Source organism: Gopherus evgoodei, chromosome 6, assembly GCF_007399415.2.
Source record: "Gopherus evgoodei ecotype Sinaloan lineage chromosome 6, rGopEvg1_v1.p, whole genome shotgun sequence".
In the NCBI taxonomy this organism is placed as follows: domain Eukaryota; kingdom Metazoa; phylum Chordata; order Testudines; family Testudinidae; genus Gopherus; species Gopherus evgoodei.
Genome location: NC_044327.1, coordinates 92,585,111 through 92,610,416, shown reverse-complemented (window position 1 = coordinate 92,610,416; position 25,306 = coordinate 92,585,111). Strand labels below are relative to the sequence as shown.

The window sequence follows — 25,306 nt, the reverse complement described above, 5'->3', positions numbered from 1 at the left end:
GTTGCCAAACACCAGTATCCAAGACCTCATGTGTTCAGTGATTCCTTGAATGCACAATCTACCACTTGCCACAGAATTATGCTGCAGAATCTAAGCTTTCATTTAAAAAAATATGGTTTCTATTCAATGTTGTGGCAGATCTAATCTTCCCAATAGGGATTCTCTGCAAACCTGTGCATTGCTGGCTTCCCGATTCTGCAAACAGCTTCTAATAATAGTTGTAAGAGAGGTCTGAACTGCTTCAGGCATAGCTCTGGGTTTTTAACTCTGAAGCCCAGCTATGACAATTTAAATTTCAGTATTTCACTTCTGATCCTTTTAGCAGAAACATCCAGGTAAAGGGCTTGTCCATGACTGTAGGATGTAGGAGCAAGTACTAGGGCAAAATGCAATGGGGTAGCAATATGCCATTAAAGCTTTTGGAATGGGAATGAAAAGAACAAGACCATCTCAATTTCAAGGGGGCTATTCACCTCGTAAGGTGCAATTGAATGTAAGAATGGCAGATGAGGCCCAGAGTACTCCCCTTTATTATAAGCACACATGCGTCTCCATGCTCCTCCATGCACCATAAGACACCGTTCATAATGGAGCTTTCCTTGGGCACTGTAATTGTCTTCCTAGTTGAAACGTTCCCTATCTCTGCAATACAACCAATTAAATGTTTCATTACCTAACTTTGCTCATCTCATCTATTACTCTACAAGCCTACTTTGTGCCCAGCTGTCATAACTCCCAGGGGCTCCTCCTACATCCAGGGATCAGTGGAGCCCAGGAATGCCTTGGCTATGCCCCCTAGTCCCATGTAGACAGGGGGAGATGTAGGACTAGACCACCCAAAGATTCCCCTACACCAGAAGAATGCTCAGGGAGTTGGGTATGCCAAACTTGTGACTGCTTTGCACAGGGGGTGGCACAAAGCAGACTTAGTGGACATGAGAATCAAACTTTTTATGTCATGTTAAGATGTGGCTTTGTGGATGTCAAGTGGTTTCTGGTTTGTGTCCAAAAGCTAGAGATGTGAGAAAATAAGCCTCATGACAGGCTCAGCCAGAACTATTGAGACAAAATGGATAAAAGCTGGCTAACGGATAAGTCTCAAAATGTGTGATGCTGTGGCCAAAAGAGCTAATGCAATCCTTGGATGCATAAACAGGGGAATCTCAAGTAGGAGTAGAGAGGTGTGACAGGGTCAGGCCAGATGGCTACAGGAGAGTGATAGAAGGCAGATATATTAGCCCCAGGTTAAGTAGGTCCCCTTTTCCTGGGTAAGTTAACAGGGAAGGTTCCAGAACAATCAGGAACTTTCTGAAAACAGTTAAGGCAGACAGCTGATTAAAAAACCTGCAGCCAATCAAGAAGCTGCTAGAATCAATTAAGGCAGGCTAATCAGGACACCTGAGTTTAAAAGAGCTCACTTCAGTTTGTGGTGTGTGTGTGAGGAGCTAGGAGCAAGAGGTGCAAGGAGTGGGAGTGGGAGTGGGAGTGGGAGTGGGAGTGGGAGTGGGAGTGGGAGTGCTGCTGGAGAACTGAGGAGTACAAGTTTATCAAACACTAGGAGGAAGCTCCTGTGGTGAGGATAAAGAAGGTGTTTGAAGGAGGCCATGGGGAAGTAGCCCAGGGAGTTGTAGCTATCATGCAGCTGTTACAGGAGGCACTATAGACAGCTGCAATCAACAGGGCCCTGGGTTGGAACCCAGAGTAGAGGGCGGGCCCGGGTTCCCCCCAAAACCTCCCAACTCCTGATCCTATATAGGAAGATCTCTGAGGCTAGCAAAATCCACCTATAAACTCAGGACCCACCAAGGTAGAGGAGGAACTTTGTCACAGAGTTTATTTTACCTCTATATTTGGTACTGGAACAACTGCTGCTGGAAGATTGTGTCTAGTTCTGATACCCACAATTCAAGAAGGATCTTGATAAACTGGAGAGGGTTCAGAGAAAGATCAAAAGAATGATTAAAGGATTAGGAAATATGCCTTAGAGTGATAGACACAAAAAGCTCAATCTATTTAGCTTAACGCAGAGAAGATTAAGGGTTGACTTGATTAGAGCCTGTAAGTATATACATGGGGAACAAATGGGCTCTTCAGTATAGCAGACAAACTATAACATGATCCAATGGCTGGAAGCTGAAGCTAGACAAATTCAGACTGGAAATAAGGTGTAATTTTTAACAGTGAGAGTAATTAACCATTGGAACAATTTACCAAGGGTTGTAGTGGGTTCTCCATCACTGACAATTTCTAAATCAAGATTAGATTTTTTTCTAAAATATCTACTCTAGCATTTTATATACTCTAGGTATTATATGGAGAAGTCCTATTGCCTGTGTTATACAGCAGGTCAAACTAAATGATCAACAATGGTCCCTTCTGGCCTGGGAATCTATGAATCTATGACACAAAGCGCATCTCTCCATAAAAATAATCTGATACCAAAGTTGTCATAAACAGATAGTTAAGGGTTAATGTCTCTTTTACCTGTAAAGGGTTAAGAAGCTCAGTAAACTTGGCTGACACCTGACCAGAGGACCAATAAGGGGACAAGATACTTTCAAATTGTGGTGGAGGGAAGTCTTTGTTTGTGCTCTTTGTTTTGGGTGTTGTTCGCTCTTGGGACTAAGAGGGACCAGACGTCAATTCAGGCTCTCCAAATCTTTCTGAATCAGTCTCTCATGTTTCAAAATTGTAAGTAACAGCCAGGCAAGACGGATTAGTTTTATTTTTGTTTTCTCAACTTCTAAATGTCCCTTTTCTGCTGAGAGGATTTTACTTCTGCTTGCTGTAACTTTGAACCTAAAGCTAGAGGGGGTTCCGCTGGGCTATATGAATCTGATTACCCTGTAAAATATTTTCCATCCTAATTTTACAAAGATGATTTTTTTACTTTTCTTTCTTTAATTAAAAGCTTTCTTTTTAAGAACCTGATTGATTTTTCCTTGTTTTAAGATCCAAGGGAACTGGATCTGGACTCACCAGGGATTGGTGGGGGGAAAGGAGGAGGGATGGTTAATTTTTCCTTGTTTTAAGATCCAAGGGGTTTGGATCTGTGTTCACCAGGGAACTGGTGAAGCCTCTCAAGGCTGCCCAGGGAGGGGAAGGTTTTGAGGGGGACAAGAAGTGATCCAGACACTGAAATTTATGATGGTGGCAGAGTTACCAGATCTAAGCTAGTAATTAAGCTTAGAAGTGTCCATGCAGGTCCCCACATTTGTACCCTAAAGTTCAGACTGAGGAAGGAACCTTGACAACAATGGTCCCTTCTGGCCTGGGAATCTATGAATCTATGACACACAGCGCATCTCTCCATAAAAAATAATCTGATACCAGATTGATTGCTGATAACTGCCTCAGGAGTCAGGGAACAAATTGATTATCTGAGGTTTGGAAACGCTAGCTTTATTCTCAATGCATTTAAGAACATAAAAGCATGGGGTTGTATCATGGACTATCTTAGAATCATAGAATATCTGGGTTGGAAGGGACCTCAGGAGGTCATCTAGTCCAACCCCCTGCTCAAAGCAGGACCAACTACCCCAACTAAATCATCCCAGCCAGGGCTTTGTCAAGCCTAACCTTAAAAACCGCTAAGGAAGGAGATTCCACCACCTCCCTAGGTAACCCATTCCAGTGCTTCACCACTCTCTGAGTGAAAAAGATTTTCCTAATATCCAACCTAAACCTCCCCCACTGCAACTTGAGACCATTAATCCTTGTTCTGTCATCTGGTACCACTGAAAACAGTTTAGTTCCATCCTCTTTGGAACCTCCTTTCAGGTAGTTGAAAGCAGCTATCAAATCCCCCCTCATTCTTCTCTTCTGCAGACTAAACTTTAACTTGCCGGCAAGAATACTGTGGGAGACCATATCAAAAGCTTTGCTAAAGTCAAGGTATAACACATCCACTGTTTTCCCCTCATCCAAGGAGCCAGTTATCTCATCATAGAAGGCAATTAGGTTAGTCAGGCATGACTTGCCCTTGGTGAATCCATGCTGACTGTTCCTGATCACCTTCCTCTCCTCTAAGTGCTTCAGAATTGATTCCTTGAGGACCTGCTCCATGATTTTTCCAGGGACTGAGGTGAGGCTGACTGGCCTGTAGTTCCCTGGATCCTCCTTCTTCCCTTTTTTAAAGATGGGCACTACATTAGCCTCTTTCCAGTCTTCCGGGACCTCCTCCAAACACCATGATTTTTCAAAGATAATGGCCAATGGCTCTGCAATCACATCTGCCAACTCCTTTAGCACCCTTGGATGCAGTGCATCTGGCCCCATGGATCTGTGCTCATCCAGCTTTTCTAAATAATCCCAAATCACTTCTTTCTCCACAGAGGGCTGGTCATCTCCTCCCCATGCTGTGTTGCCCAGTGCAGCAGCCTGGGAACTGACCTTGTTCATGAAGACAGAGGCAAAAAAATCTTTGAGTACATTAGCTTTTTCCACATCCTCTGTCACTACACTGCCTCTCTCATTCAGCAAGGGACCCACACTTTCCTTGACTTTCTTCTTGTTGCTAACATACCTGAAGAAACTTTTTGTTACTCTTAACATCTCTTGCTAGTTGCAACTCCAAGTGTGATTTGGCCTTCCTGATTTCACTTCTGCATGGCTGAGCAATATTTTTATACTCCTCCCTGGTTATTTGTCCAATCTTCTACTTCTTGTAAGCTTCTTTTTTGCGTTTAAGATCAGCAAGGATTTCACTGTTAAGCCAAGATGGTCACCTGCCATACTTACTATTCTTTCTACACATCGGGATGGTTTGTTCCTACAACCTCAATAAGGATTCTTTAAAATATAGCCAGCTCTCCTGGACTCCTTTGCCCCTCATATTATTCTCTCAGGGGATCCTGCCCATCAGTCCCCTGAGAGAGTCAAAGTCTGCTTTTCTGAAGTCCAGGGTCCGTATACTGCTGCTCTTCTTTCTTCCTTGTGTCAGGATCCGAAATCAACCATCTCTTTGTCTGTGCACTGCTGTATTGCACTCCTAGCAGATATCAGGGTGATTAAAGTCTCCCATGAGAATCCGGGCCTGCGATCTAGTAACTTCTGTTAGCTGCCGGAAGAAAGCCTCATCCATCTCATCCCCCTGGTCCGTTGTTCTATAGCAGACTCCCACCACAACATCACCCTTGTTGCTGACACTTCTAAACTTAATCCAGAGACTCTCAGGTTTTTCTGCAGTTTCATACTGGAGCTCTGAGAAGTCATACTGCTCTCTTACATACAATGCAACTCCCCCACCTTTTCTTCCCTGCCTGTCCTTCCTGAACAGTTTATGTCCATCCATGACAGTACTCCAGTCATGTGAGTTATCCCACCAAGTCTCTGTTACTCCAATCACATCTTGGCGAATAGCCATTGATGGACCTGTCCTCCATGAGCTTATCTAATTATTTTTTTAATCCTTTTATGCATTTGGTTTTCACAAAATCCCCAGGCAAAGAGTTTCACAAGTTGGCTGTGTGTTGGGTGAATATAGGGTGACCACACGTGCTGACAGGCATTTATCCCGCATCCCCAATGTTTGGTTGGGACACAATTTGTCCCGATATTTTGCAGCACTCCTCTCATCTGGTCACCCTAGATGAATAAGTACTTGCTTAGGTTTCTTTTAAACTTCCTGCCTATTAATTTCATTGGGTGATCCCTGGTTCTTGTATTATGCATTTTCTCCACATTATTCATGATTTTATAGACCTCAGTCATATTGCCCTTTATTTATCTCTTTTCTAAGCTGAACAGTCCCAGTCTTTTCAATCTCTCCTCATACAGAAGCTGTTCCATACCCCAGATCAGTTTTGTTGCCCTTCCCTGTACTTTTTCCTATTCTAGCATATCTTTTTTGAGATGGGATGACCAGAACTGCATTCAGTACCAGGTGTAGATGTGCTTTTTTCTGTTTTATTTATCCCTTTCCTAATGGTTCCTACTACTCTGTTATCTTTTTTGACTGCTGCTGCACATTGAGAAGATGTTTTCCAAGAACTATCCACAATGACGCCAAGATATTTCTTGAATGGTAATAGCTAATAAACAGTTCCTCAGATTTGTCACCTAAAAAAATGGCTCTGATGTGGGATTCTCTCTCACATCCTCTGCAGTGAACACTGATGCAAAGGATTCATTTACCTTCTCTGCCATGGCCTTGTCTTTCCTGAGTGCCTCTTTAGCACCTTGATCATCCAGTGGCCTCACTGATTATTTGGGAGGCTTCCTGCTTAAGATGTACTATACTTCCAAAAATGGACTGTTCGTTTTTGTCTCTTTTGCTACTTACTATTCAAAAAAAATTTTCTTTTGGCCTGCGCAATTATACTTGTATATGTGACTTGCCAGAGTTTATGTGCCTGTCTATTTTCCTTAGTAAGATTTCAGTTCCAATTTTTAAATTATGCCTTTTTTGTCTCTAACTGCCTCTCTCACTCCATTGTTTAGCTGTTGTGGCATGTTTGGTCCTTTTGGGTATACATTTAGTTTAAACCTCAATTATGGTGTTTTTAAATAGTTTCTTTGCAGCTTGCAGGCATTTTCTAAATTCTATCAATCCCCTTCTCTCCCATTCCCATCTTTGTTAACACTTTGGGTCAAATTCAGCTCTGGCATAAACAAGTAAATCCTATCAACCTTCAAAGGAGTTGCACATGCTTATGCCAGCAGTGAAATTTGCTTTTCACTTTTAGCACTCTTAAAAACAAACACCTGTGGCACCTACACTGTTATTGTCTCATTGCATATGAGTTATGTAAAAAGTAACTATCTACCTAGTAGTGTATGTGGTGCTTCTGATCTCAGTGATTTCTGAACTGCTCTAATATCCTTGACTAAATCGTTTGTTTAAAAAATTCACCTACTGCAAGAAAAGTCGCTTCAAGGCGAGATGCTCACCATGTTTAGTATCATGACATGCTGAGACAATATAGAGTAGTTATGATAAATGTCCTGACCACTAGCAAGAAACAAACTGTTTTACAGGGACATATGATTTAACACATTTGTACAATTATCTGGGGCATCTTGCTGGCTATGTCCTCTCTTGTTTTTACAGTATGTAACAAATACAAAACCATAGATAGTTATGCAAAATGGACACTGGCACTTTACACACACACACACTCACACACCTACACACATAAATTCAAGCAAGTTTTACTAGGGCTTTTTTTGTCATGTAAAAAAGGAATGCTTCTGGCCATTCCCACACTCGTCTATTAGCAAATTTGAGTGAGAAGCTGTGTTTCATCAAGGTCTGGCTCGTTGGCTGTAGGATACTGCTGCAGCATTGGTCTAATAGAGAGAGGCTGTCACCTGTCTGGATAGATACTCGATGGCAAAAGGAAAAATTATTTGAACTGAGGGGGAAATAGTCTGTCAAGCAAAAATGTAATGAAAGCTCAATCCCAGCCACTGTCTGTGGCATAGATTCTGAAGGCCCAAGCACAAAAATGCTACCTCTCTAATACAGTACCATTGAGAAAATAGGAGCATATAGCACTAGTTAGGAGTAGGAGAAAATGATATCAGAGACGCACATCGGGCTTTGAAGGGAAAAGAGGTAGAGGAGATGGAGTTTAGCACAATATATCCATGTCTTCCTTAACATTTCTTCTCTTCTCTTGTTTCCTTCCATGTTTCAGCATCTCTTCCCTCAGATTTCATTGGCATTGCTTCCTTCTTCAACCACAGCCTCAGTTCCCTATAATTGCTTCTCCTAACAACCCCTATATTTCGTTATTCCCATTTCTCCCTAAACAATTCAATTTTCTTAAGCAAGCTTTCCATTTCATCCTACTTTGATCCCATTAAATCTCACAAGCTAAGTACGGTTGGCCTCAGCAATGAGATGGGAGACCTCCAAGGAATACGGAAGTGCCGGAGGAAGTGGTGCTGGTATGTTCTTATGTATCACTTTCCCTTCTGCATCAGAACCAAACGAACATCCCAGAATGGTATTAGGGAGCACACAGCTGCTGGACGTGTAATTTTAAAATGAGAGGTAACCCATGTCCTGACCACTTTGATCCCATGGCACTTTTTAGAAGAGCTGGGATGTCCTTCTCAGGATCCCTTTCTGGTCATTATAATCTGCCTGGGAGTGTCAGTTGTATGCAGTTCACATGCTACCCTATTGTGAAGTGCTGCTTTTTACTATTAAAGAGCTGCCATACTCCACCACAGAGGGGGCTGCATTCAGTGGCAGGTAAAGTGATCCCTATATCCCTTGCATTCCTCGGAGGCTTGTGGGCTTAATTAATTGATTGATTAATTGCTTGGAAAGACTTTGAGGATCTCAAAGTCATTCTCGACAGCCGAAGTATTATTAATAATTATTTCTTCCTTTGATACTAAAATGTTCCCTTATTTTCAATGGCTCAATATTTCTCTCCTCCCTTCTCCTTCTTCTCACTTTAAGTGCTTTCATGAAGATATTTCCAAAGGCCAATGAACATGTTCTGCCAGGGACAGAAGTGTGGCCTCAGTATATGTCCTGCTTACACTGAAACCACAGTCAAGATCCTCAAAGGCATTTAGGTGGACGCTAGGCACTTACATACCTTTGAGGATCTGGACCCAAGCTGGACCCAATATATATAAAGAGAGAGGGAGAGAGAGAATGAATGTGATGGATAATGGTCGTCTATTTTCTATGTATCATAATAAAGCAGCATTGATCCCTTTGAGGTCTGCGGAACGGAAGAAGAATGTGTAACATGGACTCTGACTTCATTTTATAGCTTAATATTAAAATAATTGGAAATAAAATATGAACAGAAATATCATAAATAGATTGTAGTCTGAGCTCTGCTTTCTATCTCTTTTCTACAGCTTTCATTTATTTCTGTGTCCTGACAATAGACTCTGTGCGGCCATGTCTACCCTGTTAGTTTCCTTCAAATTTCCCACCAGTGCAGTGCAACCAGGCGTAGTAACTGTGGGAGAACTAGTGTAGTCTGACCCCTGGCATTTTAACTACCAAGTCATCGAACCCTGCTCAGAGTAGGTCTAGAGAAGCTGATATATACAATGCTAGTGGCTGTCCTACTCTAATGTTCCCATCATTGCTACAGCCAGTGATACTGGAAGAGTGGGAAATTTGAAGTAAAAAGCTAGTGTAGACAGGCACATGGGCTCAGTTTCTAGACAGCATGTGCTCCTCATTATTTTGGAATTATAAATATCACAATGGAGAGATGATATAAGATATAACTAAAGCAAAGCTACAGCCTTAATACTCAGAGTAGTGTCATTTGTCTTTGCTGACACTGATCTTGCTTCATAGGTTTCCTAGAGCAGAACTCAGCTCTGTCAGCAAAAAGGGGTATTATAAAACATGTATATTGTAAATTCTCAGGGCAGAAGTAAAACATTTCTAATGGTTCAGGTGTACTCAGAGAGAAAAGGAGTAGGAGTTTTGGTCTCAGAACGCAGTTAGTTTACAGTGCAAAGTTACAAAAATACTTGAGGTGATTTCAATTAGTTATTAGACTTTATACATCAAATCAAAAACTGGTACATAGTGGAAAGTTGGTGTCACGGTTAAGGCACTGGACTGGGGTTTGGATTCAATTGCCAGCTCAGCCACAAATTTCCATGTGACCTCTGGAAAGTCACTTAATTGCTCTGTGTTTTATTAGCACAAGCTCATGAGTTCCTGCCTTGGCTAAAGACAATTATTAATGTTTTCTTAATAAACTGAGCACTTGATCCTGAGAGGTGCTGAGCTCCTACATCTCACATTGACATCAGAAGTCAAATCCAGAAGCAGTTGCTGAGCAGGTGTGCAGGCTGGTGGCAAGGGCCCTGCATGTCTGCAAGTTTCCATCCTGAGAGGGCAGGTTTCCTCAGCAGCAAAGCTGATTCAAAGCTGCTCAGCCCCATCCTCTGTCCCTATATGTACATGGAGGTTGCTAAGGAGTGAATTAACAGAGTCAATACCTCTTCTGATGGCTCTGCATAGGGTTCAGGCTCTCTCCAAATGACTATGAATCAGGAAAATACTGCTGCTCTTTGCCAGCAAAGCCATCTGGCAGCTCCAAACCAGAGCTGTCAGCCGGGAATAGATTTCAGAGTGGTAGCCAAGTTAGTCTGTATCAGCAAAAAGAACAGGAGTACTTGTGACACCTTAGAGACTAACAAATTTATTTGAGCATAAGCTTTCATGGGCTAAAACCCACTTCATCGGATGCATGCAGTGGAAAATACAGTAGGAAGATATATATACACAGAGTACATGAAAAAATGGGTGTTGCCATACTAACTATAATGAGAGTAATCAATTAAGGTGGGCTATTGTCAGTAAGAGAAAAAAGACTTTTGTAGTGATAATCAGCATGGCCCATTTCCAACAGTTGACAAGAAGGTGTAACAGTAGGGGGGAAAATTAGCATGGGAAAAGAGTTTTTACTTTGTGTAATGACCCATCCGCTCCCAGTTTTTATTCAAGCCTAATTTAATGGTGTTCAGTTTCCAAATTAATTCCAATTCTGAAGTTTCTCCTTGGAATTTGCCCATTGAAACTAAGGGAACCCACTTTCGCAGAACACTACAGCTATAACGGAGAGCAGCAGTGCCTCTAGGGACCACCAAATCCTCACTCATAGTTACCAGTTTTGGGGAGGATGCTGTGTCTGAGCCCCTCCTCATCCCTCTGCCTTCCCTGTGGAGCCTACACTGCATGCAACCCCAGGACTCTCTTGGCTCCTTTATAACAGAGGGCTGGTCTACACTACGGGGGAAAATCGATCTTAGATAGGCAACTTCAGCTACGTGAATAACGTAGCTGAAGTCGAAGTATCTAAGACTGAATTACTCACCGTCCTCACGGCGCGGGATCAATGTCCACGGCTCCCCCTGTCGATTCCGCAACTCCATTCGAGTTGGAGGAGTTATGGAATCGATATAAGCACGTTCGGGGATCGATATATCGCGTCTAGATGAGACGCAATATATCGATCCCCAAGCAATCGATTGCTACCCCCTGATACGGCGGGTAGTGAAGACGTACCCAGAGAGAGCAGCAGGATCCTCAAAAGGTAGGTGAAGGGGCAGAGAGGTAATCTTCCCCCCTTCCGGCATGCAGCAGGTCCAGACTGCAGAGTAGCTGAGGATTTTCTCTGTGCCTTCCACTAGGCCCACTCATTATCAGAGTTCCCCTAGGCAAGGAAGGCAGGATTTGGGCCAAAGACTGTTGTAGTTGCTTAGTACTGCTCAGCATCACGCTGTATATGAGCAGGCAGGATAGAAAGCAAAATCAGTGGTATATTCCTGTATTTATACAATCAAGTACCAAGCCTGGTTTATTGTTAAACAAAAGTTTTCTGATAATATGAAATTAAACTGACAGGAAATAACACACATGTTAAAATGTGGGATGATAGATGCTGCAGGATTTGCTTTATGTAAACTAGATCTGGCGCTATAGTCTGCTACTGATTTGATAAGGAACAGAGCTCACACACCATCTGAGCAAGTCTGAGCATGTTTTCTCTACTGTTTTATTTTCTGCTACATTGACCTCAACTGATAATTTCCAGTAAAACCACAATAAATGGATTATGTCACATTACAGGAAATCACAAAAGCCTCTCAAGTGACTGATTTTCAGGAGCTTTCCTGATTTTGCATCAAATCTTTTGCCTTCTCAATCTGCTATTGCTTCTGAGTCAATACTGGAGCTTTACAAAACAGAAAATGTCAGATTTTAAAGAAACAGTAAAGCTTTCTTATTAAAGGGTTTCCTTTATCTAAACAAATTAAATATATAGGGCCTGATTTTTCTCTCACTTATAGTATAACTCCACCAGCTTCAACAGAGTTACTCCTATTTAGAACAGTGTAAGTGAGAGGAGAATCGGATGCATAGTAAATCAAGTCATTATAATCCTTTTTCAAAAACAGACTCCCCTCCCCGTTTCCACCCCAGAACAGATGCCAGTCCTGGAATTCTCCACCACTTGCTGTAGATCTCATTACTGAATGCAGGCAATAAGAACTGAACCAAGGTCCCTGGAATGTAGTCCTTTGCATGCTTCTCTGCAGTGGCTTATTGTGCTTTCATACTTGAAAAAGGCAAGTGTGGGTGGTTGCATTAGAATGGGAAGAAAAATAAGAAGTGAAGTCAAAGCAAACTCTGTGTCACCTCATACTGAATCACAGGGAAGAGAGACACATCCTCTGCCACTCTGGTTATTCAGTTAATCCCAACAAGTTTTTGTGGAATGCATGTCCAAATTGCCATTATTCAATAAACACAAAACTATCAAGGTATTTTCTGAACAAAATACTTAATGATTGCATTGACTGAACAACTTATACTTGGAATACATCTATTATAATCCTTCTGGAATGTAGTGAATGAATTCCTGTATTCCATTGTCTTTGTAATGATGTTGTTTCACTGTTTTAAAAGCTTTTATTTTCAATATTTCTGTCTTTATTGCTGGTATGGATTTTTCTTCTATTTTTGGTCCTTTTAAAATACTCCCTGTACCTATCTACTTCCTTTCAATTTCCTTTCCCCATTTTCACTTTTTTGAAACAGAATGTTTGTTTTTCCTTTTTCCCATTTCCCCCACCTTTGCACAGCAAGTCTTTCCTCAATTCCCCAATCATTCCCCAATTTTTTTAACTCTCCAGCTGCTGTCTTCCAACTGTCTAATTTATAATTCTCTAACTAAACTTTGTGCTGTTTGTTAACATCTCCCCCTTCTGGACATAGGACTTGTGACATGTCAATTGCACCTTGCATAAGTAACATATATTTTAATAATGTCCCTGTTTATGAATGCAACAAGATGATCAGGTTTTATTGCTATTATTTCTGTAAAGCAAAACCCTAATGCTTTTATTTTCCAGCAGCCATACTGCTATGTGCTCTGATACCTTCATCATGCCTCATAAGCTAAACGGTATTATGCTGGGTTGCTGCTTTGGTAGAAGACCTCCAAGAAACAACTGGACATTGCTGAGTATGATTCAGCAGGTGGTACGCACAGGAATAGAATTAAGGGTGGGTAAGATAAACAAATGCAGACTGGAAATTCTCTTTTTCTGACCTTTCCACATGCCTCACCTGTTGAAGAGTCCTGAGAGATATTTAATCTATATCCCTACTATTGCCCCTCTCCCAGTTCATTTATCAATTGATCTTAAATTTATTCTTGGATGCTTTTCCCAGAATCAGTACTGACTCAGTGCCACAAAATGGTGTTAGAAGGTCCTACGCTGCTGGAGATGCAATATGGACGAGCTAAAACCAAGATCCTCACCTCTTGTAATCATTAAAAATTCCACATCACTTCTTGGAAGAGTTAGCATTGTTAATGAATGCATTCGACGAAATGGGTGTTCACCCACAAAAGCTCATGCTCCTATACGTCTGTTAGTATATAAGGTGCCACAGGACTCTCTTCTGTTAATGCAGGGCGTTAGCCCAAATCTAATTTGGGTAGTTACCCTCTACTCACTAAATTCCACCTGAAGTTTCATTTGGTTATTGTAATCTTCCCTTCTTGTCCTAAACTCTTCTGTAGTATTTCTGTAAACCAGTGGTTCTCAACCTGCGTCCTGCAGGACACTTGCAGTCCAATCAGCACAGAGCTGTGGCCCATGTGACATCCTCAGGACCATAGAGGTAGTATTGGATGTGGCCCACATAACACATTGTGGGACACATATGTGTCCCACAATGGTAAATAAGTTGAGAACCACCACTGCTGTAATCTAATAAACACTTTGTTTCTTATCCAAGATGTAGCTACTTTTCATTAGTGGATGAAGTACTCCCTGTGAGAAGATTTAATTGTTATGCTGAGAGTAAAACCTTGGTGAAGCTGATGGGAATAACAGCTGTGCTTCATTCAGGATAAATGTAAATAACAATTAAACTCCTTTAAGTAATAAGATAGTTGAAACTATAGATACCACTACTCATATCACAAGTCACATGCCAGGAATCTGAGCTGTGTGGGTGGAGACAGTTGACTGGAGGCTGAATTCAAACCCAGGGGCTGGCTGCCTGTTTGATGGAGATGTGTGCAAGAGAGACAAGCAACAGATACACCACAGAAACAGATAGAAAATCCCTTTGGTCTCATAGGGTGAACTAAATTCTAGTCTTGTTTAGTACATCAAAAAGTCTAAAGCCAGCTGAGCACTGGGGGGACTTGTAACTTAGACCACATCACATAATGCATTAAAACTTCATAAGGAAAGCTGTATGTATCATGTTCAAGTTTAAAGTCAAATAAGTTTATACTCAAAAGCAAGAACAGAAGATCTAATTAAGTAGTGAAAGCGTAAAAGAATTCTGTAAAAATTTTTTCATCCTAAATGCTGCATACTTTTACCATTTTTAAAATATAGTGAATCACAGTTTCACTCTCAGTCTTGCTGCAAGAACAGCTTGTGACTTAAATCCTCTGCTGTATGGTGCTGTGTATAAAATGCCAGGAACAATGAAAAGTTTTAAAAGTGCAATTCACTGAATGAAAAAGTCACATATCAGAAAACAGTACAACTGGAAATCTTGATGTTTCTTTTTAACACCAAGCAAGTTACGGTGTTGAAAATCTCAAACAGATTTTCTAAAGCGTTAAATGTCAAGAGACAAGGGCTGATGTTTTTGACCTGTAAGCTGCAATTTCTCTAAATGTCCCAGAGCGGGCACCGGGGTACAATTTGTCATGATCCAAACAAGATAATATGGTGCTGCAAAAATGCATTATTAATTATTATTGTGGTTAATTAGCATTGCAGTAGCACTTAGGAAGCCCCAGTCAGGGGCTTGGCACTCTACACAAAAACAATGAAAAGAAAGTCCCTGCCCCAAATAACTTTCAGTCTACTCCTTTTACTGCCCTAAGATTTGCATAAGTATTCTCCATTATGACTGTAAATGTGACAATTCAGTATTGTCTGCTATTTTAGACTGGGTGTCTTGTAGGGTTGCCACCTTTCCAATTGCTGGTAACCAGACCCTCAAGACCCCAACTCTTCCCCCAAGAGTCCTCCTTTGCTTGCTGGATCATCTCCACTTTCCCCCAGCTGGGCTCCTCTCTCCAGAGCTGGGACAAATTAATGACCTGGTGCCTCCCCTGGCCCTGCGGTAACTGGACTTTTGATGTCTGATCAGCACATCTGACTGGACACTGCCAGATGCCCTTTTAGACCAGACTCCAGTTGAAAATCGGACACTTGGCAACCCTAGTGTCTTCCTAATATCATCTGTACTATAATGCTGGCAACAGACTATATTTCTACCACCCCTTTTGGGATCCTCATGAAAATGAAATGTTTATATTATGAGTAAGGTTGGAAGGTTTTGATTTTTATCACTAAATGTCGCTAAATGTTGTTGTCACTGTATGCACACAAACCAATCAAAAATATATCTAGCAATAATCATCAAAATTTACAGATAGGCAAAGAAAGAAAAATGCTGCCTGAGAACATTTTAGAGTCAAAATCCAGTGATTTAGACTTTTAAATTAGGCTTGTTACAAATGGACTACTAGCAAATGAACATTAAAAGCAGGTATGATTTGTTGATTTAAGGCTATTTCCTTTTTATATTTTGACATATGATGTCGACAATTTGTGTTTTAACAGTTATAAACCTTTAACTTTTTGAATCTCAGTGTCTGCTGTCATTAAATAATGGACTGACTTCCCCACTCTCCACAAAATTTTCCTGCAATTGTGAAAATTTAAATTGATAAAAATCAAAAATGCATAAACACCATAATTTTGTGCAACTGTAAAATTTTTAAGATACAAATAAAATATCAATATTATAGGTCAAAATCATTTTAAAAAATTAAATTCTGTAAAGCCTAATTATGAGGTATCCTAATTAGAAAAACATTTACTTGAAATAATCTTGTAGACAAAGAAAAGGAGAATTTATAATCTGATGCATAATAAATGCATTAGTTTGACTTATCTACATGTTTATCAGGTCAACTGCCTTCTGATTAAACATGCACAGATGCTTCACAAGTGCTTCTTGGAAGCTTCCCCTTCAATGTTGTTACATCCTTTTAGAAAACACAAAAGAGACACACAAGCCCCAATATCTCAAGTGATTTTTTCCTTCTGGCCTGTTCCACATGCAGGTTGATTGTTTCTTAGTAGCATTAGGTGAGGTGAAGTGGCTGCAGCAATGGAAAATTACTAAAATCAATTTGTCTGCAGTGCCATCTCCAGTGCCTTATTTATGATTCTTGTCAATTTCTATTCATTCCAGGAGACAAGAGGACAGAGACAAACACAGGGCCAGATCATTCCTTTTAAATAAAATAAAAGTGCTCCCCAAAAATGTAAGATATGCACAAAACTGCACTGCAGGAGGGTTGCTCTTGCTACGCTGTACCATTGATCAAATTACAGTCCTACCCCATGTGCATAGGCTGCAGTGGGTACAGTTAGTGGTAGCATGGTATAAATAAACATGAAGAATGGTATCAAAACCATTGGAAAGTTTGCTCATTTACAGCAGTTGCCAAGCTGACAAGAAGCAGGGTGATATCAATCAGGTCACTGAGAAAAATCACTATTCTGGCTAGTCCTATGCTTACTGGTTGAAAGAGAAAGAATCAGTCAGTGCAGGCACAGCTCTCCTACTAGTCTGAGACAGTAGGACACAGGACCACTGTACATCAACAGTAGGCTGTAAGTGAAAGGGAGCTTTGTAAAATATGGCAGTGGGTACCAGACTGTAGGTGGCACTAATTAAAAGTTTGGTAAAATGTACCGGTACACCTCCTTTTCCAACAAACAAGTAGCTGTTGCCACACTCCTGGCAGTTATTTCAAATCTCTGGATTGTGAGTCTAACAGCATGTCTGAAATGTCAGCAAACACAATGATACAGAGCATCAATGGGCAGCCTTGAGAAATAAGCACCTGCATATACAACAGAAATAGATCAATATAATAAGCAGTAAATGGAAGTAAACAACAAATACCCATCTGAAAAGGTGAAAAGGCCTAACATAACAGGAGATTTTTCTGTGCTAGCAGATTAACCAAATATAAATCACTGTGTAGTTATTCTTTTTTTATCTTCATTAATCTTATTTCAATTAAGTGTTTGACCCCACAGCTTTTCCTTTCTATTAATTTTTGAAAACTGTAACCTTATTTATAAAGACAGAAAATAATTTAATACTTGTGGACTATGATTTTGAATACTCAGACAAAGTATCATCCCTGCGTGAGAAAACTATATGCTGGCTTCTTTGATTTGTGACGTAATGTAATATCAAATTACAAAGACATTTGAACAGGCATTAGAATTAATCACCTCACTGAATCAGGCCTTAAATCAAAACACAATCAGAAGAGTAGTCAATCCTAGCATGAGTAAGGCCAAGACATAATCATACATTGGCCAGCCCACCAGCTGCTCATCGCAGCTTTGTCCCACATACACATCCCTCTCCCAACATGTCTGAGTTCCCTGGGATTAGGGTTTAACCAGGACTAGCTGATACTATGCTGCACACTCTTTGCCCTGGCCTACACTAACATGGTCAGCATTGTGTCAGCTCACTCAAACCTCCACAACTGTGTCTGAGGGGGGTTATGTTGCACAATGTAAATGAGCCCTGTGAGCACACCACGTGCGTGCATAGGAGAGAGCCCTTGGTGCTCAACTTGAGCCTGGTAGTGCCTTGGTCTGAGCACCACACTCCTGCAAATTACACATGCTTCCTCTGTGACAGGCACGCCAGGAAGGCCAGACCCACAGGGAAATGGAGGGGAGGTAGAGATTGCTAGGAAAAGCTGAAAGAGGATTGACTGATAGGGCGATCCCCAGGGGAGATGGACAGCCTGGATTGCCACTGGGCGGCAGATGAAAAGGGGAGGCCAGACTGCCGTGAGAGGCAGAAAAGGGGAGGCAGAGGCCAGGCTGTTATTGGGGGGCATAGGGTAGGCTGCTGTTGGGAAAGTGGGAAGCCCAGACTTTAAAGTGCACAGGGGAAGGTCCAGGCTGCATGGAAAAGAGGGGACACAGGGCAGGGAGAGGCCCAGTCTCACAGGGGAGAGAGGGTACAAGGGCAGCAGGAGGCCCAGGCTGCATGGGGGAGAGGGGCCACAGAGGCAAGTGGAGGCTGAGGCTGCATATGAGGGGAAGGGTACGGGGCAGGGGAAGACTCAGGCTGCATGTGTGAGAAGGATGAGGAGGCCTGTGACACTGATAGACCAGGGGCCAGCTTTTGCGAAGGCTGTAGGCATCAGCTGAGCACTGACAAATTCATAGCTGGAAATTAGACCAGTTCACTTGTATGTTAGTATTGTTCCAGTTAGGTATTAGACTTATAAAGATGTGTTTAGATACCATAAAATGTTTGTAACTTGCTGCATGCATTACTCTTTATTGGAATGTCTGTAGTCAGGGGCGGCTGTAGCTTTTTTGCCGTCCCAAGCAAGGCAGTCAGGCAGCCTTCGGCGTCTTGCCTGCAGGAGGTCCCCGGTCCCGCGGATTCGGCATCTTGCCTGCAAGAGGTCCCTGGTCCCGTGGATTCGGCAGTTTGCCTGCGGGAGGTCCGCCAGTCCCGTGGCTTCAGCGTAGCTGCCGCCGAATTGCCACCGAAGCCGCGGGACCAGCAGGCCGCCCCCTGTGGCTTGCCGCCCCAGCACACGCTTGGAGCACTGGTGCCTGGAGCCGTCGCTGTCTGTAGCCCATGCTATAATGCAATGTGTATGTTTTACTTTATAACTGTCAAAATGCCTGCTCTGAACTTGTGAACCCAGGCTGCAGGAGGGTTTCCCCACCCATCAAGGACTATCAAAACTAAGTGGGCCATTGTGAAGCACCGTGATACAAAGACTGGGCTAATGGCCCTCACATCCATGAAGATATTACAAGGAAACTCCTTGCATCAGCTTGAATTCTGAAGGAAGGAAATAAAGATAGCTGGAATGAAAATTCTTCATCTCACTTTGCTGTTTGGACTCTCACAGCGGGTATGGCTACACTTGAAATTTCAAAGCACTGCCGCGGCAGCGCTTTGAAGTGTGAGTGTGGTCGGAGCACCAGCTGCACATAAACCACATCCCTTACGGGTGTAGCTTGCAGCGCTGGGAGCCATGCTCCCAGCGCTGCGGCACTGATTACACTGAGGCTTTGCAGCGCTGTATCTTGCAGCGCTCAGGGGGGTGTTTTTTCACACTCCTGAGCACGAAAGTTGCAGCGCTGTAAAGTGCCAGTGTAGCCAAGCCCAGGGTTGGAGCTAGGAAACAAAAGTACAGATCCCCAGGGTCAACCTGGGTTGGCCCTAAAAAGACATTCAGCTGTCATCTTTTGGAACCATATCGATTGTAACCCATGTATGTAAATATAGTACCTGCTTTAATCTGTAAATAACTCTCATTTCTTTTAGCTAGTTAATAAACTCTTAGTATTTTACTATAGGATTTGCTACAAGCGTTGTCTTTGGTGTAAGATCTGAGAGACAAATTGACTTGGGGTAAATGACTGGTAGCAACCTGAATATTCTGTGAATTTTGGAATACAGCAACCATCTATTACAAAATCCAGCTTGCCTAGGTGGTGGGAAAAACTGGAATGCCCAAAGGGACTGTCTGTAACTCCATGGCAGTATTGCCAACCCCAAATATTCAAAAATCATGAGTCAGGCTCATCAAAAATTGTAAGATTGGCTTTAAAATCAAGAGATTGTGTAAAAATAATAGATGTGGAGTTCTTTTTATTTGCCTTCTGCTTTTTGAAACTTTAGGGTGCACAGGGGTCACATTTTGAAGCTTTTTTCACAAACAAGAGAGCTAAAAGCTTATTTTTCTTTAATAAATGAAGGCAGAAACCATCCCCTATCCACTTGACTCCAGGAGCTGGGGCATTAAGGAAAATAATAATTACCAGGAGACTAATGACAAAATCATGGGAGTTGGCAACATAGACTGCTATAGGACTTTAGAACTTCACATCTGTTACTGATTTGGTGGAACCTAATTATAGAACATACCACTAGTTTGGGGTGTCTGCCCTGCGTCTTGAGAGTCTTCCCTGAGGTTTGCACTCACAGACCAGACAGCATGACAAGGCCCAGGCTGAGAGGAATGACACAGGGGAGAAGCCAGCCCAGGCTGCACAGTGGAAGGGAGCACCCAGGGTGGGGGAGGCACAGGCTCCCATCCAGAGCATGAAGTGGAAGACACAGGGCAGGGGGGTCCCAGGCTGCAAGGGATGTGGGGGGAAGGAAGAGGCAAGGTAGGGCAGGAAGAGGCTTAGGGCAGGGGTGGGGGTCCCAGGTGGCACTGGGGAGGGGGCAGGGCAAGGGGGGGCAGTGCGGGAGGAGGAAAAGGAAGAGGCAAGGCAAGTGGGGGTTAGTGCAGGGGAGATGACAGGGCAAGGGGGGCAGTGGCAGGGGAGAATGAGGAAGGGACAGGGCAAGGGGGATCAGTGCGGGGGCACGGACAGGGTAAGGGGGACAGTGAGGGGGAGGAAAAGGAAGAAGCAGGGCAAGGGGAGGTCACTGCGAGGGAGAGGGAGAATGAGGAAGGGGCAGGGCAAGAGGGGGTCAGTGTGATGGAGGGGACAGGCCAAGGGGGTCAGTGCAGGGACAGGGCAAGGAGGGGCGGAGGAGAAAGGAGCAGGAGGAAGGGGGGGCAGTGCGGGGGCAGGGACCAGGCAAGGGGGCAGTGCAGGGGGGAGGAGGAGGAAGATGCATGGCAAGGGGAGCAGTGCGGGGGGGCAGGAGGAAGGAGCAGGACGGAGGGGCAGTGCGGGGACAAGGTAAGAGGACAGTGCAGGGGGAAGGAGAGGAGGAGGAAGGTGCAGGGCAAGGGGGGCAGTGCGGGGACGGGGACAGGGCAAGGGGGCAGTGCGGGGGGAAGGAGAGGAAGAGGAAGGTGCAGGGCAAGGGGGGCAGTGCGGGGACGGGGACAGGGCGGGGACGGGGACAGGGCAAGGGGGCAGTGCAGGGGGAAGGGGAGGAGGAGGAAGGAGCAGGGCAAGGGGGCAGTGCGGGGACGAGGCCAGGGCAAGGGGGCAGTGCAGGGGAAAGGGGAGGAGGAGGAGGAAGGTGCAGGGCAAGGGGGGCAGTGCGGGGACGAGGCCAGGGCAAGGGGGCAGTGCGGGGGCAGGGACAGGGTAAGGGGCCAGTGCAGGGGGGAGGAGGAGGAGGAAGGAGCAGGGCAAGGGGGGCAGTGCGGGGACGGGGCCAGTGCAAGGGGGCAGTGCGGGGGAAAGGGTAAGAGGAGGAAGGTGCAGGGTAAGGGGGGCAGTGCGGGGGCAGGGGCAAGGGCCAGTGCAGGGGGGAGGAGGAGGAAGGTGCAGGGCAGCGGGGGCAAGGGGCAGTGCAGGCAGGAGGAGAAGGAAGGAGCAGGGCAAGGGGGGGGACAGGGTTCCGTACAGGCACAGGTCAGGGAAGCCGAGCAGACTGCCTTCACCGCATGGGGCGGCGCCAGTGACCCGTTCCCTGCTCCGCCCCCGCGCTCCTTAGCGGGCGGGTCGCTGCTGCGCTCAGCAGCCGCCCCAGACCGGCAGGTGGCGTTGCCGCGAGCCGGGCCCTGTCCCTAGCCGGGCGGGTCCACTGGGCCGGAGAGGGGGAGGGCGCTGGCGCTCCCCCGCCCGCCGCGCTGTAGTGAGGGGTTCCGGCCGCTGAGGACGTGGCTGGCCCGGCTCAGCCTCCGCAAGTTCCGCTGCGGGCTGCGGCCTACGGGCCTTGCCTCCCTCCGGGCGAGCCGGCGCGCCCGGCCCCAGCTCGCAGCAGGCGGAGGATGAGGAGGCCCCGCGGCGGGGGAGGCGGCCTCCGCCGCTCCTGAGACCCGGCATGGAGACAGTCTACAGCGGCGAGGCCCTGGCCGGAGGAGGCGGGCTGGGGCCCGTGGATGTGCCCAGCGCCCGGTAACTGCAGCGCCCAGCGCGAGGAACGGGGGGAACTGGGCCCCTCTCCGGGGTCTCAGGCTGCCAGCAGGGGGTCGGGGGAAGTGGAGGGGAGCCCCTGCGCTGCCCGCTCGGGCTGTATTTCACCCTGTGCCCAGGCGGGCAGAGGGCCTCTGAGCCAGCCTGCGTCCCCGGGTGCATCTCGGTCCCTCTTGCCTCTGCTTAGGAAATGCCTGTGATCATTTGTTCTTTTGCAGGCTGACTAGATACATTGTGCTGCTGTGTTTCACCAAGTTTTTAAAGGCTCTGGGACTTTTTGAATCCTATGATCTCCTGAAAGTGGTCCACCTTGTCCAGTTTATCTTTGTAGTACAGCTGGGGTAAGTGTGCTGTTGTTTAAGCCTTTTATAACACAGCTGCAGCTTCTTTCATTTGAGACTAGTTTGGTGGCAATGAATGCCTGGGTTTCTTTCCATTGGGTTAGTAAAAGATTCATTCTGAAAGAAAAAAAGTTTCGTTCGTAATAAGTCAAGGGCGTTTGTGCCTTTTCTGTGCTGCATGACAGGTTGTTAAAGGGAAAAACCTTCCTTGTTTCTGATGGGATGTACATTTCGACAAAAAGCATAACAGCTCCTGATAGATGTGCAAGAAAAAGGTTGAGATGCTTTGTTGTCCTATCTAGCTACTGGGCCTGCTTTTCTTTTTCCCTTTTTAGATTTTTATTTTCAATGTGGAATTTGTAGGTACTGATGTAGTGATGTTTAGAGTGTAGCTGTTGTGCTTTGACTTTCTTATTAGATAAAGGGTAGTCTAAGCATACTCTTGCCATGGATGATAAAAGAATTTGTGTTGTAATGCACAGCTGTATGATGCTACAAAACTAACCATTTAATTGATAATAGAAATGCAATGGTAGATGCCTTTAAAATGATCATCCCAAATTCTGGTAATAGTCCCTGTACTTAAGAGGAAGAATATCTCATTAGAATCAATATCTAAAACCCTAATTTTTTAAGCATACTTACTGTAGTTTGAGAAACTATAGGGAAGAAGGAGAATTTTTTTAATTAATTAGAATGCTTGTAGTTGTCACTTTTAGACAGATGATGTAATGACAGATATTTAGTAAAGAGAATAAATGTGTATCTAGAATATTTCATTTTAAGTAAAAATTACAGATAAGATCACTGTGGTTTCTTCTTCTGCTATCTTTTTCTTTGGAAGGAAGCTAATCTCCCTCCACTCTAGAATCTTGCTTCCTATATCTATTGTCATCATTAAGAGCTTTGTTGGTAACTGGACCAATACTAATTTAAGCTTAGCTCATAATGAGTTGTGAAAGCTGTGCTATAACTAACTTGATAACATTGACTAATATCAATTAGCTTATGTTCCCATTTTATTTCCAGTTTTGGGTTTTTCACTTGACTATTTCCAAACAACATAATCTTTTTAGTTTATTTTTTATGGTTGTTGGGAAGGTAGGATATTGAGTATACTGTTTCAGGCCAGTTCTAGTACAGGTGTGTGTGAGTGAGTGGCTTTATTTAGTTTTTATGCACTCAGAAACCTTCAGGTAGGGGCACCTTAGAAATGAAAATGTAACAGTAGTATTATATAATCATGCTCACCTTCAAAACACTATTCTCTTCTACACATTCACTTATTTTGATCCCTGCTAATTGTGAATTAACAACCATTTGGCTATCCTCTGCCAGACTTGTATGGCTGGCAAAGTAGGCAGGACTAAAATTCATTTGCTACAAAAAAGCTTACTGAAGCTTATGGCTACTTGAATAGCTGAAATGGGCTATGGGGGCAGGCACAGAAAGCAGGCACATTCATTTAAAATACAAGTGGCACTGTAGAATAGTTACTTGTTACAGGATGAGAAACAATTCCCTTGAACTGGTGTGAATAATAAAATAGCTACATTTGAACTTTGACTGAAAGTGCACTTGAACTAGTACATTAATGGAGAATATTTCCCCTAACAGGTGTGCATTTTTTATGGTTTTGTTTCAAAAGCCATTTTCTTCTGGAAAAACTGTGACCAAGCGCCAGGTGAGTTGACTTATACCTAATGCTTGAACACTCACTTTTAGATACTTTGGGACAATATGAATAAGGGCTCTAGTAAATGTTCACTTGTTCGCTGGAAGTGAAAGGGATGTTTCTGGTTTCATCTGGAAAACATGGCTGGGATTTTCAAAATGACCTAAGTGACTTAGGAGCTCAAGTCCCATGGAAAATTACATCCTGCCTGAGCACTCTGTTCTTTACCAACTAACATGCAAATAGCTGTAAATATGAAGAGATCAGTCCTAAGCTGCGCCCTGGGGAATGCCTCTTGTACCAGGGACCAGGAGGAGAGGGGTGGCCCAAAGGATTGTATTGTGCAGGAGGGTCTGAGCCACCAGCTTTTCAGCCCCTTTGTGCTGATCCCACCGTGCAGAGGAGTCCAAGCAGTTGTCAGAAAGGAGCCTGAAATAAGGAGAGGAAGAACTTTTGTTGTCACCCCTTCCCCACATTCATCTTTATATAAAATAATTGATTGTGCCACTACATAGTCATTTGGAATGTATTTACTATAGAGTATCTGAACCAGGAAATGTCCTAAAGGTAAATTTGGCTTAAGAAAGCTCATGGCAGAATTTGAAAGAAAGTGAGAGGGGGACCAAATTTCTTGGTTTTGTCATACATCAGGAAAAATGTATCTTTCTGTCTGCTAACGGTATTCATTTGGTCTTAACTCAAATTTTGGATTTTTAAGATTTTGGGTATAAGAATAACTTGAGTGGATTATTTAAAATATAAAAATCGCATCTAACTTTATCTAGTTTGTCTGGTTTAAAACAAGAAAATACATCTATTGTTCGCAGTGTTGTTGTAGCCATATTGGTCCCAGGATATTAGAGAGACCTGGTGGGTGAGGTAATATCTTTTATTGGACCAACAGAACTTCTCACCCACTTGTCTCACTAAAATACATCCTAAGTAGTTTTATTTTAATAAAAATGAGCTGCATCTCCTGATAAAGACTTCTTAAATCATAATCCTTCATATTTTAGGTGCATGCTTAATTGTAAGCACGTAAGTAGTCCCAGTTGACTGGGATTAAAATTAAGTACATTTGTAAATATTTGTAGAGTCAAGGCCTTAGTTTTATAATGTTGAACAACTTTATCTAGCACTGTGAATGTTTGTCAGATGTATTTTATTGTGTAATACTCTGACTGTTAGCATCTTTTGACCACTAAGTAAATTTGACTTCAGCCTAACTGTTGTAACCCATGGATTTTTTTTAAAAAGGCACTAAAACTACATCAAAAGAATTTGCCACTGTGATAGAAAATGATAAAAGTAAAGAATTTCAGCCATAAAATGTATTTCCAAAAGTAAACAGAATGGGTCATTGTGAAGTAGTCAAGACTAGTCAGATTGTTTTAAT

General features: G+C 43.5%; 1 protein-coding gene across 1 annotated transcript in view; it reads left to right on the top strand.

Annotated features, from left to right (window-relative positions):
• The first annotated feature begins 21,627 nt into the window (after positions 1-21,627).
• Positions 21,628-25,306, top strand: part of SLC30A5 (solute carrier family 30 member 5) — a 29,030-nt gene continuing 25,351 nt past the window's right edge. Inside the window, 3 exon segments of the mRNA XM_030566531.1 lie at positions 21,628-21,876; positions 22,113-22,235; positions 23,853-23,919. Coding sequence (XP_030422391.1) covers positions 21,803-21,876; positions 22,113-22,235; positions 23,853-23,919 — 264 coding nt within the window. The 5' untranslated portion in view covers positions 21,628-21,802.